Genomic DNA, 20,662 nt, shown 5'->3' on the forward strand with positions numbered 1-20,662 from the left:
GCTGAAAGCCACTGCCTGTAATTCTCCCAGTCTCTGCTGTTGTCTTCTGAGTTCCCGGTCTCTTGGGGGCCCAGGATAATGGTGCCTTGAGTCAACATGGCTGTTTTTCTCCCTCTCATTTGACTCCTGTTATCAGGAGTATTGGTAACTGGCCACAAATGGCACTAGCAGTGAAGCAAGTTGAGTCCTTTCCAGTCAACAGGAAAAAGTGGCTGTCCAGCCCCGCCCACAACGACTTGTGATTGGCAGAGCTCCATCCATATTTCCTCTTCCTAGGCCTCGCCTCACCTTTCCTGCCCCTTCACTGCTGGTCTCCTGTCATAAACCTCGAGAGTAGCATGCCCATCTGAAGACTTTTCCCTCAATGAAATAGTAAGTTAATCAGCATATGGGTGTGCCTATACACATAATGTATGTGCATACTTATTATGTAATACTTATTTTTTTAATTGATTTAAGTTTTATTGCATTATGATGAGAAAAGATAGATAATTGCAGTTTATCTGAATGTGTTAACATTTAAAAACATATTTTAAGTAAATAGAATTACATCACATTCTTCTTTCCCTTTTGTACCCCACTCCTCTCAGAGACCCCCTTCAATACCTGCAATACTTTTTTTTTTTATTTTGTCACATTCTTTAAAATTTATAAAATATTATAACAATAAAAATGAGTAGTATAAAAGTTGTTTGATATAAAACAATCAATTTAACAGTCTTATGTAGATGCTTGTCTGCAGCAATACTGAAAATACATATTTTTCTCAATATAAATTTTAAATAACTCCAAACATATTAACTGTATATTTTAAAATAATACATCACTACTAGTTTTTTAAGTCATCATAAATAGGTAAAGTCTTTTTGTTTGTTTATTTTTTGTTTGTTTTGTTTTTAGTAGAGTTTTAAGTCTTGGCTCTTACTGTGGTACAAGCCCAAAATAAGAACAATTTTTAGACATTGGAGCTCATTGTAATAAGGCTGTACTTCAACAACCCTCACATCACCAAAGATTTTTCCTCCATCGTAGCTAAGCTGAGAGTTGACAGTTCTGCTGTGCCTTTCCTGCTATGGTCAAAGCTATTTGACTTGAGTGAGTGTCTTCATTCTCAGCCCACAGAGAACAGATTACATTCATTTAAGAAATGGTGTGTGTATTAAGATTGATCTATCCACAGGATCATTCACCAACTGTTTCAATGAACAATGGTTCTGCTTGGAGGGTGGCACAGACATTAGGTGAGGGTAAGAATCTGGTTCATTGGCTGTGATGATTTTGAAAAGCATTCATCTCAGAGAAAGTATATCTTATAAAGTTCTCTTCTTCAGAATTGATACAATAGTTACAAACATCAAGCAAAGCATTCAGTCTCACTGTTTGTTGTTCTCTTATAAGCTACCACCCAAGTTAATTGCTTATATTTCTTTTGTCTGTATAAATAATTTTGAAATATGTAAGCTGTTCTGAAAACCATACTATAGTGTAAAAACATCAAATAAACAATCCTACTAATAGAGAGGCTGAGATAGGAGAAGCATGGTTTCAAGACCGTTATGTGGTACCCAGCAAGACATTGTCAGGTATAAACAAGCAGAAAGTGTATATGGATTGTACAATATTGGACCTATTTCTCCAATTACCAAATTAGAGAGACCACCAGATGATAACCAACAAATTTTCAATTCCTCATACTTTTGAATTTGAATCGATTAGGATAAGTTGGTAATATTAATTTTCATATTAAGAGATATTAAGAAAAAGTAATTGTTACTTCCTACTATTTTTGTTGTTAGAGGTAGAATTATGTTTGTATGGGTTTGTTGAAAGGTTACTTTCTTGCTTCTTCTAGGGTGTAGTTTTGCTCCTTATGTTGATGTTTTCCCTCTTATTATCCTTTGTAGGGCTGGATTTGTGGAAAGATATTGTGTAAATTTTGTTTTGTCAAGGAATATCTTGTTTTCTCCATCTATGGTAATTGAGAGTTTTGCTGGGTATAGTAGCCTGGGCTGGCATTTGTGTTCTTGTAGGGTCTGTATGACATCTGCTCAGGATCTTCTAGCTTTCATAGTCTCTGGTGAGAAGTCTGGTGTAATTCTGATAGGCCTGCCTTTATATGTTACTTGACCTTTTTCCCTTACTGCTTTTCAAATTCTTTGTTTGTTTAGTGCATTTGGTGCTTTGATTATTATGTGACAGAAGGAATTTCTTTTCTGGTCCAGTCTATTTGGAGTTCTGTAGGCTTCTTGTATGTTTATGGGCATTATTTTCTTTAGGCTAGGGAAGTTTTCTTCTATAATTTTGTTGAAGATATTTACTGGCCCTTTAAGTTGGGAGTCTTCACTCTCTTCTATACCTATTATCCTTAGGTTTGGTCTTCTGATTGTGTCCTGGATTTCCTGGATGTTCTGGGTTAGGAGTTTTTTGCTTTTTGCATTTTATTTGACTGTTGTGTCAATGTTTTCTATGGTATCTTCTGCCCCTGAGATTCTCTCTTCTATCTCTTATATTCTTTTGGTGATGTTTGCATCTATGACTCCTGATCTCTTTCCTAGGTTTTCTATCTCCATGATTGTCTCCCTTTGTGATTTCTTTATTGTTTCTATTTCCATTTTTAGATCCTGGATAGTTTTATTCATTTCCTTCACCTGTTTGATTGTGTTTTCCTGTAGTTCTTTAAGGGATTTTTGTGTTTCCTCTTGAAGGGCTTCTAGCTATTTACATGTGTTCTCCTGTATTTCTTTAAGGGAGTTATTTATATCCTTCTTAATGTCCTCTATCATCATTATGAGAAGTGATTTTGGATCTGAATCTTGCTTTTCTAGTGTGATAGTGTGTCCAGGACTTGCTATGATGGGAGTATTGGGTTCTGATGATGCCAAGTAACCTTGGTTTCTGTTGTTTATGTTCTTATGTTTGCCTCCCACCATCTAGTTATCTCTAGTGCTACCTGCCCTGGCTAAATCAGACTGGGGCCTGTCCTTCCTGTGATCCTTGTCATGTCAGAACTCCTCAGCATCAAGGTGTCTTTGTGATCCTGTGATCCTGGGCTAATTACAGCGCCTGGGAGTGGAGCTTCCTCTGGGTGTTGTGGGGCTGGCTGCAGAGTTTGCACCCAAGGTCTGCTCATGGCACCAGCCTAGACAGACTGGAAGGAGCCAGTGCCTGTGATCTGGTGGAGTTCTTGTGTGCCTGAGTCCTGCTGGTCCCAGTTATTCCTGATGTTGGGACAGATTTTGTGTCCTCCTCACCTCTGATCCTGGGTGTGTTAGAGTGCCTGGGAGTGGAGCTTCCTTTGGGTGTTATGGGATTGGCTGCAGAATTTGCGCCCAAGGTCTGCTTAGGGCACTGGCCCAAACAGACCGGAAGCAACCCCTGCTACTGGGCTGGCAGAGTTCCTGCATGCCTGGGTCCCGCTAGTCCCAGTTACTCCCGGTATTGGGACAGATGCAGTGTCCTCCTTACCTGTGATCCTTAGGTGTAATACCTATTTTTAAATCAAGAAAATCTAGTGTTTTAAGACAATGCTTACAATAAGTATATTTACCAACAATCACTCATACATATATGTATATACATATACACAAACAAAACTGATAGGAAGTGACTATAACTACCTGATTTACATGACTTGTTTTTCAAGGGTCTTTTTAATATTTTCTAAGTGTTCCTGACAGTTTCCAGGGTTTCCATAGCAGGAGTTAGATTTTACATCACTGACATTTGGTGACATTTGGTACATTCTTACCTTTGAGTTCAGCACTTCTGCATGCACTGTCTGCACACATCAAATCAGTGATTTTAAACTGGCATCCATATGAACATTAATCTCCTGATGTGATAGGCACACTGTGGCTCTATCCTTGTCTTAGCAAATAGACACCGAAGGATTTGAACATAAGAGTACAGGCCATTGCTCATTCCCAAATGGTTGGTACACATTTTATGGTATTTATTTACTTAGCTTCCTTTGTGCTGGTCTCAAGTGTGTGTGTAGGTGCTCACACAGCGTGTTCAAGGTGAAAGAGTGTCCTCACCAGCATCTGCCAGGGCATCATGTATGTGTGTGGATATCAGAGAACAGCCTGTGAAAGTTAAGTTTTCTCTTTCTACCCATGTGTGTCCCAGAGATTAAATTCAGGTCGCCAGGCTTGGTGACAAGAACCTTTACAGAATGATCTGAATCATCCTGCCAGTCCTCTCAAATCACACGCACACACACGCACGCGCGCGCGCACACACACACACACACACACACACATAAAAGTATGTAGGTCTGAGGGAGAAAGTTTGGATAGAGACAGGATGCCTACTTGTTATTCTGAGACTTGAAACATAAAAGGAATACATTGTAAAAGCTTACTAGCTAAATATTAGCAGTATAAGGTTGTTACATAACAGGATAGTTAATATATTTATATTGCTGAACATCTTTGTCCTGGCTAATCTCCCTTGACAACTTGACACACCTGGAAAGAGAGAAGCACAACCCAAGGGCGCCTTCGGCAGCTTGGCCTGTGAGCATGCCTTTGGGACAGCTTTTTCATTGATTATATTGGATGGCTTAGCAGTACCAATCTGCATTCGTTACTTTCTTGTTGCTGCAACAAAACACCAGGACCAGAGCAACTTATAAAAGAAAGCATTTAGTTTGGCCCATGGTTTCAGAGAGTTAGGGTCCATGGTGGCCAAGCAAAGGCATGGCAGTAGGAATTGCTGAGTGCTCACATCTTGATCCATAAGCATGGGGGAAGAGAAAGAGTACACTGAAGATAGCAGAAGCTTTTGGAACCTCAAATCCTGCCCCCATGACACACTTCATCTAACAAAGGCACACCTCCTAATTCTTCCCAAACAGTTCTACCAACTGGGGACCAAGTATTCAAACAGATGAGCCTGTGGGGGCTGTTTTCATTCAAGCCACCACACCATCCCTAGGGCAAGTGGGCGTGGCCACCACACCATCCCTAGGCAAGTGGGCGTGGTAGCTGAGGAGGAGTAAACTGCATTAGTCATGGCAGTTTACTGCCTCCAAATTCTGCTCTTGAGTCCTCCTGACTTCCCTCAATGATACACTGTCACTTGGAAGTGTAGGATGAAATAAACCTTCTCCTCCCTAAATTGCTTTTGGTCACAGTCTTTATCACAGCAACAGCAAACACTCTGGGACAATAATCTGTTGAAGGTTCTATCCAAACATGTGGATCACATAGCATAATAAAATGAGCCCTCTGGCCAAGAAGCCTAGTCAAACAATAACTCGAGCTTTGGCTTCTGTGAGAGGGTATCTCAGGGTAGTTAGGTGTAGAGCACTAGGGAAGTTACTTGATTTTCTACTCTGACTGTGATATCTCACACACATGACCACCCATCCTCACACCCTACTACTATTTCTGCCAATAATAGAAAAACCTCTTTTAAGTCTTACAAGAATATGTTGGGTTAATTTGTTAAGATCTTGGTTAACATTTTGTGATCCTGCAGTTAAGCATTCTGCCTTTCAATTTAGTGTATCCAGTTCATTGTGGCTGCTAATGATTTGTCTTGGAGATGGGGGCTGGGAACTGAGCTACTCCCCAGCTAGTGGACCTTGGCTTCAAAGACTGTCGTAAGAGAGAGGGTGTCCATAGAAGAGGCATCACATGGTATAGGGTTCTCACATCAGCTTTATTGAAGTTTGGCTATCACAGCTACAGGTCTTCTCAAAGTCACCTTTCCTTGCAAACTAATCAGAATGCACCGAGCTTAACTATTTAAAACTGCTTAACTATTTAAAACTATTTATCTGGTTTTAACATTCACCAAATGCCCTTGGTTTGGAAAGCTCTTAAATAGAGACTTAAAATTATTTCTAAAATAGCACACACTTTTAGTCCTAGCACACAGGAGGTAGAGGCAGGCAGAGCTCTTTGAGTTCAAGGCCAGCCTAAACTACATAGTGAGTTCTAGGACAACCAAGGCTAGATATTGAGATCCCATCTCAAAAAAAAGGTAGAAAAGGAAAGGAAGCCCACAGGCTCTGATTCACTCTGCCTATCTCCTTTCAGTTGTATGGGCTGACCTGCTGCCATGCCCTGCCATACCAGACCTTTAACAATGGAGCTGGCTGATCGTGGAGTGTTGGGCAAAGGCCACTACCAACAGAGGATCTGAATCCTGTACATTGTTGGTAATCAAAGCAACAAAACCCAAACCTAATTTAATTCCTGATATGGTGAATTAACACTCCACAAAAACTGTCTTATATAAGGGTACTCATGAGCATTTCCCAGCCTTAACATCGACCTCAGCCTCTGCACACTGTCACCTGTAGATAGCAAGTGTGTCACTCAGGATTTATTGTGATTGGAGTACCGATCCTCAAGGTGGCTTTAATGGGGGAATGGAACTAATGAGACATCTTTACTTCATTAGGGGTGTGCCCTTAGAGACAACTGGTAAACCCAAGTCTCGATGCTCTTTCTCTAAGTGTGATGATGTGCTCCTATCCCTCCTTCTGCCAAAATATTTGGCCTCTCCTGTCCTCACCAGAAGCCACAGTAAAGAGGCCAACCGATCATGAACTCTGAGCTTCCCAACTGGCATTTGAGGTTAGGGATGTAGTTTTGCAGTACAACACTCGCCTGAGATGTATAAGATGCTGTTTGACTCCCAGAACCACAAAAAAATAAAGCATTTCTTTTCAACAGTTAGCTGCCTCACTTCATTATACTGATGAAAAGGTAAGTAACACACAGCTGTTCTATACACAACAGTTAAAAAAAACTACATGTGTACATGTGTACAAGTGTATGCTTACACACACACTGAAAAATGTAATAAGGAACTTTAAAATTTTGAATTCAGATGAGAAGGAAGGAGAAACATGTTAGACACGGAATAAAGATATAAACAGAGCTGACTCATTAGAAAACACACACACACACACACACACAAAGAGAACATATTCTATTTGATGCAAGAAAAAAATGAAGGCATCTGCCAACATGGACTTCCACAGCCAGAGCTCATCTTTCAAAAATGAAGCTAATACATTTTCAGAAAGACAATGGGTAAGAAAATTCAGTGCCAAGCAACGTACCTGGCAATGGACACTAATGGAAGTACTTCAGACCAGAGAACCAGTTGCCAAATAGAAGCTCCCATCTACACATAGAATGAGGAACTATGGAAGGGATAAAAGGACAACTTCTGAGCAATGAAAGTGCTGACGAATGGCTGAGTCTCGAGATGAGGACCGTTTAAAAGAGAGGAGACAAACGAAGGGGACACACTACCTGATGGTGCTCATACAAAATTCTAAAAGCACACAATAGTCTCTAGTGACAAGAAGACTTGTGGCTCCTTGTGGAGGGAGAAGGAGGGAGCATGGGAGGGCACAGATTACAGAGACTGGTGGATATGCTTAGTACTATGAAAGGTGGGAAAGGAAATATCAAGGCTGTACACATACATCAAACCTCTGTCACCCACACAGATACTCACAATAAAATAAACTTTAAAGAATTAAAATTATCTGATGTTAGAGTTGTGAAGCAGAAAAGACTGTGAGTCTGTACTAAGATCAAAAAATAATAGTGTTTGGTTTTTATGCTTTGGGTGTTGGGTTTTGTTTGTCTATTCATTGGATTGTTTGTTTATTGTTTGTCTTGTGCAACCAACATTTCATTCTGTCTCTCTGTGGTGTCTGTCCATAGAATACTGTCTAGGGTCTTTGTGTTTAGTTTCCTTCACTCTGCATGCCACTGAGGTGCATCCATGCCTCAATACACACCAGAATTATGTTCCACGTTATTAAGTAGTGATGTTCCGCTGTAGACTATATCACATGGGGTATATCCATTTAACAATTGAAGGGCCTTTACTTTGCACTTCACTTTACCACTATCTTTAAATTTACAAGCAAAAAGTATATACACTTATAGGGTACAAACTTGATTTTTTGAAAATTGCTTTTGAGTTATGTGTATACATATAAGTGTGACTGTGAGTGGGAGTGTTATAAGTTAGTATGCCTTCCTTCAAAGGCGAGGGAGAAGCCATCATATCTCCTGAGTTACAGGCAGTTGTGAGCTTCCTAGCAGGGGTGCTGGGAACTGAACTCATGTCTTCTGTAAGAGCATTACAAGGTCTTGACTGCCATCTCTCTAGGCCTAGGCTTAATGTTTGATACACCCATACTGTAGAATGCTTGCTGGTCATCTCACATAGATATCAGGATGGTGTGTGTGTGCGCGCGCGCATGCATGTATGTGTGTGTGTGTGACTGTGTTAACATTTGAATATTTGTGTTACCTCCCATGTTAGGCATAAAATCTGAATTGTGATATAATAAACTGTGATATAATAAAAAAAGTTTAAAAGCAGACCATCAAATCACTTTATCATAAAGGGTTAAACAATGACTGAAAAATACTATTTCTCTGGAAAAGCATGTACCACCAATGTCTTGTGCATATGTCTTTATATTTATAAATAAAATTTGTTATTCTAGACATATTATTAAGTTTGTTTCTCATTTAAAAATACCTTTTGTACATTTATGATGAAATATTATGCTATACTATATGAAATATATGTATAGAGCTTATTAATGATTAATAGACAAATGCCAGTCATATATACTCAAATCTTTGGTGATGGATTCCAAATTTTAAGACAATAAATTGAAAACAGATGTCTAATGAGACTAAAACTTACTTTTAAACCTCTGTGCCTTACCTGTTAGTAGATATGAGTGAAGTACTGAAGGGCACGTGAACTCACACAGCACAGCAGACAGAGTACAGGAAAGAGTGGTGACTAAGCTTGTTTCGTGTGTATGTACATTTCTCCTACAGCTCACACACTTTATGGGGTACAGAATTCTCCTGAATGAGGGATTCATACTGGGCAGATGGCACAGGGCCACGGGAACAGGACATGATGGATGAAGGTCCAGTTTCAGAATCTAGGTCACCTGAACCTGTCTTGTTTGAATTTGTTCACTTCGTGTGTGTACATTAGGACCTACGTACCCACATATGCATGGCTGCATGCCACAGTGTATATGGGAGGGTTAAAAACAATTTCCTTTCTCTCCCTCTCTCCTTCTTTCTCCCTCTCTTTCCCTCTCTTTCCCACTCTCTTCCTCTCTCTCTCTCTCCCTCTCTCTCTCTCCCCCTCTCTCTCTCTGCATACATATGCCTGTGTGCCATGATGTGCATATGGAGTCAGAAGACAACTCTCTAGAGTTGTTTTTTTCCTTCCACAACAAGCATTGAAGGGATCTGACTCAGGTGTTCAGGCTTGGTGGCAAGTGCCTTTTCCATCCCCCACCCTAATCTAAGTCTTATTGGCCCTGTGAATTACTAGCTATGTGTCTTTGAAGAGCTCACCATCTTTTTTCCCTGTCTTAATTTCTCTCTATATAAAACAGGGGCAGCAGAATGTATTTCTTAACTTTCTGGTTAAGAAGAGATGAGCTAATATATGAATAATGTTAAAGTTATGGTTTAATGCTGGGGTAGTATTTACTCTGGGTCAGCCATTGAGCCATGGACACACACATGCAATCTGATGAGTGTATTTGGGTATGTTAGTATTTCTATGCAATATATACTCAATGTGCTTATATTTAATAACCTTATTAAGAGCATTCAATGATTTAAGTTTTTCACATGTATTATTTTTTATGGTTTGTTTTATTTTTAGTTGTGTGTGTGTGTATGTATGTGTGTGTGTGTGTGTGTGTGTGTGTGTGTATCTGCTTGTGAGTGTGGGTGCCCCTATGGAGGCCAGAGGCCTCTCATCCCTGTGGGACTGGAGTTACAGGTCACTATAAGCTGCCGAACATGGATGCTGGGAAGGAAACCCAGTCATTTGCAAGAGAATATACTTACTCTTAACCATTGAGTCCTATCTCCATCATCACATACACTATCTTGATCCTTTTGGAAAAAAAAATAACGTAGCAGCATGCATAGCATACTGCATATCCTGTGTTCTTTATTCTCACTTTTCAGATTAGAAAGCTGGGGTCCAGAAAGGCTTGGTAACTCCTAGCTAACAGAAACTATACAACTAGCCAGTGACACTGGGGAACCTGGCTTTTAAAGTCATCACCCGCCATCTCCTTCTTGCTTTAATGTTATTTAACATTATTTTTACACTTTAAGATATACTAATCTGCATAGTGCAATGTTTTGTCAGATATTTGCACATCCGTTGAGTGTCGCGGCAAGCTGGTGCAGGGAGAGAAGTGGTTATGGAAGACTGGGCATCTGTGGGTGAAAGTGGTTCATTATCAGTTTCCTGGGAACCCCTGTACACAGAAAGTTACCCTCTGTAAACTTGGCACATGTAGGGTGTCAAGGTCAGACATGGAGAGGTTAAGATGTAAGCTACAGACCTTTCCTGAAAATGCCCCAGCCTCGTGGGAGAGACAGATATGGAAACCGAGAACCATAGTGTACAATAAATAGTCTCCAAGGGGGATATGAGAAGAGGAGCCATCTGTGCCTGGGATGTCTTAGAAATGGCAAACAGGGAGGGGGATGGGAGCTTTCCCACCAGAGAGAATGTACCTGTGTGTGAACCCGTGACTGTGTCTATAATGGCGTGTCTAAGCATAATCGTGGTGTGGATCTGAAATGTTTCTACCCAGCTTTAATCATGTACTAATTTATGAATGTGCAGGTTGTCAGTGGCCTGGCTATAAAAGAGAATCGGTCTGGATTCGTATACACCATAGCAGAATCTGGCCAGCCATGGTTTGAGCATCCTCTCCCCCATCCAACTCCCAACACTAGGGTGACCAGGGACATGGCCACTCCTATCCTACCAGCTGTGCTTTCTAGAGCTCAGGTGACAAAAGCCACCACAGTTTTCAGTCCATCTGCCCAAACATCTAATTGAGCCAGACAGCTTGAATGAGTGCTGGATGGTGAGGAGACATACGTATCTGAGGGTGCGCATCTGTGTGTACATTTCTGTTGTGTGTTAGTGTTTAGTGTTGGCTGCTGCTAGCCAGGCTGGGAAACCTTCCTCTTTCCCACATCTTCACTCCTGGCCCCCACCAGCCCTGCAGGGAGGGGGCTTCTCTACTCATCTGTGTCCATGCTCGGGGATACTTGGGCTGAGCAGAGGTGAGGAGTCCTGGTACCATAGTCCCTTCTCTCCCTCTGCCCTGCGTATTCTGGCCCTTTACCCTCCCGCAGCTGATGTGAACAAAGGCAAACTATACATCACAGCCATAGGGAAGCCAGAGAGCCACTCTCTGAGTGGATAGCTCCACACCCCTCCCCTGAGGACAATACCTCTTCATAGGATAAAGGTGATTATGGACAGAAAGTGAAGGTTCTCCTCTCCACAAAAACTCACCCAGGAATAGGGAGACAGGAGGCTGGCTATTATTCTCTTATTTCCTCTAAGCTTGGCCAACTTAAAAAAAAAGTATTTAGGTGTGGTGGTACATGTCTTTAATCCCAGCACATGGGAAGCAGAGACAAGCACATCTCTATAAGTTTGAGGTCAGCCTGGTCTCCACGGTGAGGTTCAGCCCAGCCAGGGCTGCATAATGAGATCTTGTCTAAAATACCAAAAAAGAAAGAAACAAAGGAGGAAAGGAAGAAAGGGAGGAATACAGACAGAAAGAAGACAGAATTAATGGTGTCACTGAGAATGTGTAATTAATGGCAAATAATATGTAATCTATCGTGACTAACAGTTAATTTCCCTTATTTTTGTAAGACATGTAAATTTGGGGCTGGGGGTCATCTCAGGCAAAGTCACTGCATGCTAGAATGCTTCTTAATATTTACATTTTAGCACAAAACAATGCCACCCAGCTAGATACATCCACTCACATGTTAGGATGGGCAAGAATGAAGTACGACCTTTGTTACATACTGTGTGTCATATTTACGGCTAATAATGCATAAAGAAAGAAACAAACTAACTCAAGAAGTAGAATTATCTAGTGGTCTCTAGCTACTTAGACTCTGTTTCTAATTCTACCAATGATTTAAACTAATGTGTCAAAAGTCCTTTAAAATATCATCTATTAATAAGTTGGCCTTATAGTAGAACATTTCTCCAAAACATCCATATGCTTAATAATCATGATTAAAGCATCCTTTAAAAGACACTTCACTTTAAATAAATGTTACCATTGCCTATCTGAATCATTCACCTTAATCATGGTGTCATATGTAGTATATGTTTTTATGTGCTAAGCACAACTATTTTTCTAACTATTGATAAAAAAAAAATATGCTGGCTGACAAAATGCCGGAGGGATTTTCCATGTTCATATAGAGTTTACTTGGACTTAAACAGTACATCAATAATCTGAAGACAAGGAACTGCCTGTGTGGCCAGGCACTGTAGATGCTATGGCTTCTATCATGGACTGCTTTCAACTGCTATATTTTATGGCACAGATTCAGTGGGAATCTGATCTGCTAAAATATTTGGGCTGTGAAAACTCCCACACTGTGACAGATGTCAAGTCCAATTAAGTGACTCGTGTCCAGGTTTCTGTCCAATAGGATTTCCCATTAAATATCAATTTAGGGGGAAAAAATTCCATCCCCCTTCTTAAGCCTTTATCTCTTCCACCATCTCCAGGCTAAATCAATTGGTACCAGAAGAGCCAAGAAGCCACACAGGCAGCTGCCTCTCTGCTCTGGCTCTCCCAACCTCTCCTTTCTCTGCTTCGGTGTCAGTGTTACTCCAGAAGACGTCCACTTCTCTCCAACCCTTCTCAAGCATCACCAAGCTACTGACTATATGCATTTTACCATAAGGTAAAGAGGGGAAGGAGTGGGGTAGGGGAGGGGTGTAACCAAACCTTGAAAGACTTTGAAACTGTAAAATAGGCGTCTGTTTATACAACATATAAGTAGCTGAGGGACAAGACAGAGACAACCTTAAGCCCTAGTTACTGTATTGTGTTCCTGGGAACAAAGCATTATCTTGAAGAAGGAAAAAAAAAATCACTTCTGAGCCCCATCCATCCCTGCCCGCACTTCCCAGTCCCCCCCCCCCCCCCCCCCCAGCCCGATTAAGGGAAGGGAAGGAGTCCTCAAGGAATGGAATTTTATCTTAACCATCTTTCTTATTGATTATTCTGCTGTTAGAAAGTGGAGGAATCGGCCCTTTGATGTGATTGTGTTTATCTCTGCATCTCTTTTGTTATTTATAGAACCCTAGGAGTGGGGAAAGCGTGAGGTCTCAACACTTCGACTTATAAAGATCAACAACGAATTTTCTGAAATGTTTAAGAACAATTAAAAAAAAAAAAAAGAACGGGCGTTTTCAATCCATCAACTAAGTGAACAACCATACCTTCCATCCCCGTAAGACTCCGCCGCTCGTTGTGGCGGTCGGCGAGATGACAGCTGATTTTTCATCTACGAATGTAATAAATATTGGCTGCTTTTAATATTTGCCAGGATCTCTCCTCCTTGTTTCCTGGAATTTTAACTCTAAAAGATTGACGAAAAGATTATCGACAGGGCTCTTTCAAGGTAAGACATCTTAACTTCTCTTTTTCTTTAGATTAAGTTGACTCAGACTGTATTTTATAGATGTATTCCCCACACATGGTCATAGACATAAATGCCCACGAGAAATACCATTTATGACTATTTAAATATCTGGAGAATTTAAACGCGCGGGGGACAACCCGGGAACTTTTTGTCCGATCTGTAACTATGTCGTGGTTTGTTGTGATTTTTCTCCCTGTGTATTTTCTACCTCTTCACGTCAACTGCGTAGGTGTGAGTTGTTTCACTTATAAACGTAGCGAAAAACCCTTAGGGGGATCGCAAGCGGTTCGTTTGGATCATTTATTGTTATTCTGTGGATCCGTTTTCCTTGCACGGAAAGCTGATTCTGAGCTCAGGTCTCTCCTGGGCAAATCCGCGGCCGGGAGCCGAACCTACATCCCCTGCTTTTGTTTCTCTGGAGCGAGCCTCTTACTCAGGACCGGTTGGGAGCAGCCTTGCCTGCGAGGGCTACGGCGGGGCACAGGGGTCGTCCCTCCTGGTGGCCGAGGCCCAAACGCTCAGCTCGGGCAGGTTTCTATCACCACCCGCCCGCCCGGATCCCCCGAAAGCCCAGCGGTTCCCGCAGACGCACAGGCCCGCGAGCTGCCGGCCCGAGGTGGCTTTTCCAGGAGGGCATCGTCTGGGGAAAGCTGGGCGCAGACGCGGGGCCGCGGTCAGGCCTCCCGGGGCCGCCGGGGCTCTTCGGGGCTCCGGTCCCCTGAGCTGACGAACTTCACCCGCAGAGATACAGCTTGCGCCCGGGGCGTCCCGCACCCGCGCCTCGGAGCCCATCCCTCTCATGCCCTCCCCAGCCCCTTCGCCCGCAGCGACCCGGCCGCCTGCGTTTTCCCGGGAGGTGGTCGGCAGACTGCCGGGCATTGTGTGATCCGCGTCCCTAGGTCCCCAATGTGTGTGGCAGTCTGCGTGACAGATGGTGCTCCGGGAGAGTATGAGGGCCGAGGAGTCAATTTTCTTTTGAAAGGACCGAACACATGTGTTCGGTCATTTCTTTATTATTTCGGAGAAACGCGGGGAGGGGGACAGCACGATAGCCTTTATGTCTCCGGCCTAGGTTCTAGGATGGGGTTCGCTCTCACCCCAGCCCTGCCCAGACCCTCAGGCTTTGGGAGTCTCCAGCTGCCTTGCCCTAGGCCCTCGGATGAGAGGCACACTTTGCATCTCCATTAAAACCCAGATGCATCTATCCTTCGGGCATCCATCCTTCCGGATCTTTCCTGTGTCTAGGAAGGGGACGGAGCAAGGGAGGCGGGAGAGAGCAGCTGATGGAGCTGAGGAGACATGTCAGCCGGCCCCGGATGTCCATGGTCGTTCTCGAGGCTCAAGGCCACTGGCCGTTCCACCTGCAGGCTTCTGTGTGGGTTCGGAATGTGCTTTGGTGCCTGCTCCTTGCCTCCCTACTTGCATGGGCCTGAAAAGAGGAGAGGACCAGTGTCCCCGGGTCCCCTCCTAGGAGTTCAGGCTTGCTAGGCCCTCGCCCGCCACTCCTTGCAAACCAAGAACCAGATCCCTTTTATTAACTGACTTTCTGACTCCCCATCAGCCTCCAAAATGATGCTGAGTCCGGACCAAGCCGCCGACTCAGATCACCCCAGCTCGACGCACTCGGACCCGGAGTCTCTGGGCGGCGCAGACACCAAGGTCCTGGGCAGCGTGTCGGACCTGGAGCCGGTGGAGGAGGTGGACGGCGACGGCAAGGGCGGCAGCCGGGCCGCGCTCTACCCACACCCGCAGCAGCTGAGCCGGGAGGAAAAGCGCCGCCGCCGGCGCGCCACGGCCAAGTACCGCTCGGCCCACGCCACCCGCGAGCGCATCCGAGTGGAGGCCTTCAACCTGGCCTTCGCCGAGCTCCGCAAACTGCTACCCACGCTGCCCCCGGACAAGAAGCTCTCCAAGATCGAGATCCTGCGCTTGGCCATCTGCTACATCTCCTATCTCAACCACGTCCTGGACGTGTAGGGAAGGGGACGTCGCGAGAGGCCGCCGGTCCGGGCGACTGCCAAAGGCGACACACCCGGACTGCCAGGCTAGAGGTTTGCCCAGACACACCTGAATGCAGGAGAAAGCTTTGCAGCCTGTTCTTTTTGGTCATCAAGGCAACAGGGGAAGATTTCCGTGCCTGGGAGGTGGGGTTGGGTAGAAAGACCTGGAGCTTGCAAGGGTATTTTCTAGGCCAGAGAAACCTTCTGGAGGTACCTAGAATGAGTTGCCCTGGGGCCTCCCCTGGGTGTGTTAGGATCCCCCAGGGGGTGGTTGCTTTAAGCCACTGGAGGCTTTCAGTTCCTCTGTATTTATATCCTATACATCTTCATGTTCTGAAAGAATGAGGGCAGCTTAGCCCAGGCTGATGGCTTCAAACTATGACTATCTGGGATTTTTCTGACAAATCATCAAACCTTGGGGAGATTAAAAAAGATGAAAATCTTTTCCATGCAGAGATTAAGACACAGAAAGGTGTACCAGCAAACTTTTTGTTACCATGTCAAATGAAAAATTACATTTTAATCTAAATAAAATCCTGAATATTTGGTGAGGTTAAAAAAAATATATGTTCAGAACAGACAGACACATACTGTGGGAGGATTTGATCTTGTTGAGACTTTAGCCCCAAGATAGGACACTAAAGTAGATAGAAAAATCCATATTTAAGTGGAAAATGGAACATCTGATTGCTTTTTTGGGCAAAGTGCCCTTTTAAATATCCAAAAAAAAAAAAAACCACCCCGTCTATTTGTGACCTTAACATGTGGACTCATAGATGCAGTTAGAAAAAAACAACCTATTTTTATTTATGTTAGAAGGGGTAGAGTATTTTTTTCAAGACATTTATTTTTCAGAGTGGTGAGAATTTTACTTTGGATACTCTGTGCCAATTTATTTATAGTCAAGTGTTTACACCTTTTCCCTGTGAAATAATTGCATCTAACTCTTTATGTGTTTATTGAGATTACCTTGTGGTCTTGCCTTTTTTTTTTTTTTTTTTTCTGATTATATTGCACTTGTACAAGAGAGTCCCTGCTTCCCCCGTTTCTAAGCATATTTTATATATCAAGAAGTTGGTCCTTTGGTTGTGAGGTCAGCAACACTAGCCCTTCACTATTATAGTTTTATAAAGAGTTATGTGCTGTTATTCTTACCTGTAGTTGTGTCTGAAAAGTACTTTACAAACTTTTTAGGGAGAGTAGTTTCTTGTGTGTGTGCGTGTGTGCGTGACCTTTGTGCGTGGGATGATTTTAGGAAATTACATTATTTTCCTAAAAAAGAAAAGAAAAAAAAAGAATTCAGAACTACTTTCCTCTGTGACAACCAAAAAGAAAAGTCTATGACCTAGAAATGTTTCATGTTCTCAGCTGTGAAACTCTTAAAGTAAGAGGTGTATGTTAGAGATAAGGAAGGAAAGAAGAAGACGACGACGGAGAAAAAAAAAACACATCTGCTATCCAAAGATTTTAGTCTTTTTCAGGGTTTTTTTGTGTCTCTGTTGCTTTATATAATGCAATATTTTGTAGTGAAAATAGATATAACCTGGTTTCTACCTGACGAGTTTTTCATATCTCATGACTGGTGCGCTGTTTTGCATATAAATAAAGGTATCAGATTGAAGTTCTCCTCTTTATTTTAAGCATCTCTCTAGAAATCAAACATCCTGGCCAGTCGTGAAATGTCATAATGGACTCAATTCTTTAGAAAGGAATTAGTAAAGCAAACCAGGAACAAAGCAGAAAACATATACATATATAAAACTCAGATATAGCACAGCGTGATGGGATGGTATAGATCATGTCTCATTCACGAGGAAAAGCAGGGGGATGTGTCTATAAGAACAGTAGAGGGATCATATGATGCCTTTTTTGTTCTAAAAGGAAACTTTATAACTGTCTAACCCAAGCTCTTAGGAAAACTCAGGGCCAAGAAGGTGTCTGCATCGAGTGGCAGGTAAGATCAGGGAGTGGTCCCCTACATCCATAAACCCGGTACCTGAGATTTGGAGATGGGAAAACCAGGAGCTCAAGGTTACCTCAGCTATGCAGTGAAATTGAGGCCAGCCTAGGCTACATGAGACCCTGCCCAAAAGAAAAAGGCAGTGAGCAGACCCTTTTGACAGCTCCTCCCCCCCAGAAGCACTTAAGCACAAGGCATGTGTCACTGAAACATCTAATCGGTACCCATGTCCAGCACATGACACACTTGCCCCAAAACAACCTTTAACGGGAACACTCATCTGCACAAACCTGGGTCTGGCATAAAACATGATCTACTGTATAAGCAGAACCCATGAATAGCTTATAACCATATTCCTGTATGTACATGCACATATAGACTATTGTGAACTATACCACATCAGATCTCCAGGTTCCATTAAAAAAAGTGATCATATGGATTGTCAGTTTATGTCCACACAGTCTGTGGCTCATAGTGTTTTGGTTTTCTCCCAGGTTTCTTGTCGTAAGCTTCACCAAAAACTTAGCAAGCAAAGCTTTGGTTTCTTCTTTTCTGTGGAGGTGTTGGGTTTGAAGCCTTTCCTGCCCAGGGTATGGAAAAGAACAACATCTCCCTTTGACTCCTCTCTGGACAAGGTCTTGGCCACAGCAGTAGTGGTTGCTCAGTCTCTGGGCTTCGAAGACACAGGTGGACTGTGACACTGACAGAGCTGTGAGTGGCTCTAGAGAACAGGAGGAGGTGACAGCTCCCAGTCTTCACAAACTCAATCTAGTAAATACTCCCATGTTAAAGAAACTTCTAACCTCTGGAAAGCTTCCACAGACCTTGTCCTACACAATGAGTTGAAATCTAACTGACCAACATGGCCCTCCCTTTTACACCTAAGAGGGAATCTATTCACTGACTTCCAGGAACCCAGGGACGGAGAATGTCCCTGTGCTTGAAGTAGGACAAAGGGCAACATCGCCAGGTACACAACCCGCAGGGTCCCAGAGGAGGATCTTTACAATGCTATTTCAAATCCTCCAGAGAGAGACTAAAGTGTCCCTAGCTCTCCCTAGAGCAGAGAGTTACTGGCTTATCTCTTGAAGGTAACAAGGACCCAGCACCATGAGGGTCAGGAAGACTGGGAGAAGATTCTCTGAATAATAATGGTGAGATAATTCACTCTCTCACACTGACCATTTGCTGAGGACATACTGTGTGCCATGAAATGTCCTAGATTCTAAGGAGATCGAATTAGACAATGTGGAACAAGACACTGACAACAAATGGCTGAACCATTCATTTTGAATGACAGTAAATGCTGTGAAGAGTTTAACAAAGAATGGAAGAAGAGCTGTGGAGGTGTGCTGGGGGTGGGGCGGAGCTGTGGACTCGGCAGGGCTGGGAAAGGCCTTGTGACCTTGCATAGAGACACAGATCTACTTGGCCAGCTCCCACAGTTGCTGCCACCTGCAATCCCACAGCCTTTAACTTCTTCTCATGCCATGAAAACAGTCCAAAGTTAAGCGACACCTTGTTCTAAGTTGGCACAAGGGAAAGCTGTCACAGCAAGGACCAGCTGACTGCCTTCTTCAACTATCTTTCTCAGCTGGCTCCGGGCTCATCCTTCACCCAGAATGGCTTTCTATGCAGGGGTGTAGAACATGGTTTCCTCCTACTGCTTCTCTCACTTCCTCTGCCTCGGCTGCTCAGGGACTCACTGGACCTTGCCGCTCTCCATTGTATCCTGTGGACACTGAGGCTGGAACGCTCATTTGCTCAGAGACTTCTCCCCACTTGGATCTCCTGTCCATAGACTTTCCACCCCTTAGGCACGAAAGTGCTAGACTCAAATATGTTCCTTCCAGGGAAAGAGCCAAGGAGTGTCAGAGGGGGAGTGTATATGTGATGGGGTGGGGTGAGAGGGAAGAGAAGACTGAGGAGAGGCGAGGTGGTATAGAGAGAGTCAGGTCAGATGGGAGGTTGGGGGAGGACAGGGAACACCCATAGGATGGGAAACTTCTCCAAGACCATCTGAGTTCCTACTGGTAGTCATCCTTACAGAAAAACCGGTGGAAGGAAACAGGTTCCTTCAAAGCTGGCCCTAAAGATGACACAATTGACCATCTCAGATCTCTCTTAGTGGGCTTTAGGGATCATGCTTTTATGAAAGAAAATGAAATGGGGGAGAACAGTGTGACGATGACTAGACGTCCACCCACTGGGTGTGGTCTCTGTCATCCAAAGACCCATCTTCCTTCTTCGTTGCCTAGAACCTCAGCGGACTTTGCTCTCCTGCAGCTGGCCAACCTGAACCTGACAAGGGCTTCTCTACAGCACAAGGGACCAGAGAGAGGTGGAGATATCAAAGAAAGGGAGAGAGGAGCAGCTATTCGTTTGTGAGCCCCTCCTATGGCTCGGTCCTTGAAAGCAAAGACACATGGCACAGGGAGGTAAGCAGCTAGCCTCTGTGCCGCTGGGACTTACGGAACACCCTTCCTGCCATCCATCATATCAGCTTTCTTCCTATTTAGTAGCATAGCCAGCCTGAGAGCACAACTGCCCAGTACCCTTTCCCGGGTTAATCGTTTATTATTATAAATCCTTTATTATTATAAATTGTTTATTATGATAAAGGTTTCTTGTTTATTACTATTAGCGACATCAATAGGCAGCGTGTTGACTGTAGTAGACTCTGGATGTATCAAGAGTGACATTGTATGTGCATTATTTCATGTGATTCCAACCACTCAACAAGGTAGATGCGTTCACCATTTCCATTTAACAGAGTAGAAAGTGAAGCCTAAAGCAGTTAGCTTGCCAGAGCTATGAAGTCACATTGGTTGATTAACAGATCTGTCCTTATTTGTCACATTCTAGAGCTGTTCACTGACATCGGAGTGGCCACGCCATGTGTATACCTGCCCCGTGACTCCTGTACAGACAGCATTCATCCTCATACTTAGATGCCTGGGCCCAGGCAGCACCTCGGGACTGCAAGGACTACAGTGCACATCTGCAAGATGAATGAGTGGAATCCAAGTGGAGCTGTGCTCCTTAGCCAAGCCGAGCATGCCCTAATGTGGAGCTGATGGATCTGGAGGAATGGGGACCTTTGAGATGACCCAGAGCCAACCCTAGGGGGGAGTTTGCAGTTAACCTGGCACTGTCCCTGGCTTCTCAGT

The 20,662-nt window shown here is 43.5% G+C and overlaps 1 protein-coding gene across 2 annotated transcripts; it reads left to right on the forward strand.

Moving 5' to 3' along the window:
- Positions 1–287: 287 nt before the first annotated feature.
- Nhlh2 (nescient helix-loop-helix 2) lies at positions 288–17,153 on the forward strand. 2 transcript variants are annotated; one of them, XM_031374995.1, is made up of 4 exons: positions 288–372; positions 12,610–12,788; positions 13,187–13,511; positions 15,094–17,153. In XM_031374995.1, the coding sequence occupies exon 4, from the start codon at positions 15,102–15,104 to the stop codon at positions 15,507–15,509; it is 408 nt and encodes a 135-aa protein (XP_031230855.1). In that variant the 5' UTR covers positions 288–372; positions 12,610–12,788; positions 13,187–13,511; positions 15,094–15,101; the 3' UTR covers positions 15,510–17,153. The 2 variants fall into 2 exon arrangements, with proteins under 2 accessions (XP_031230855.1, XP_031230854.1); XM_031374994.1 differs by lacking the exon at positions 288–372 and having other exon boundaries at positions 12,567–12,788.
- Positions 17,154–20,662: the final 3,509 nt, after the last annotated feature.

This window comes from Mastomys coucha, unplaced genomic scaffold, assembly GCF_008632895.1.
Source record: "Mastomys coucha isolate ucsf_1 unplaced genomic scaffold, UCSF_Mcou_1 pScaffold16, whole genome shotgun sequence".
Lineage (NCBI taxonomy): Eukaryota > Metazoa > Chordata > Mammalia > Rodentia > Muridae > Mastomys > Mastomys coucha.

Excerpts from the sequence above, each read along its gene's own strand:
- Nhlh2 (XM_031374995.1), top strand. The coding sequence starts at position 15,102 with ATGATGCTGAGTCCGGACCAAGCCGCCGACTCAGATCACCCCAGCTCG.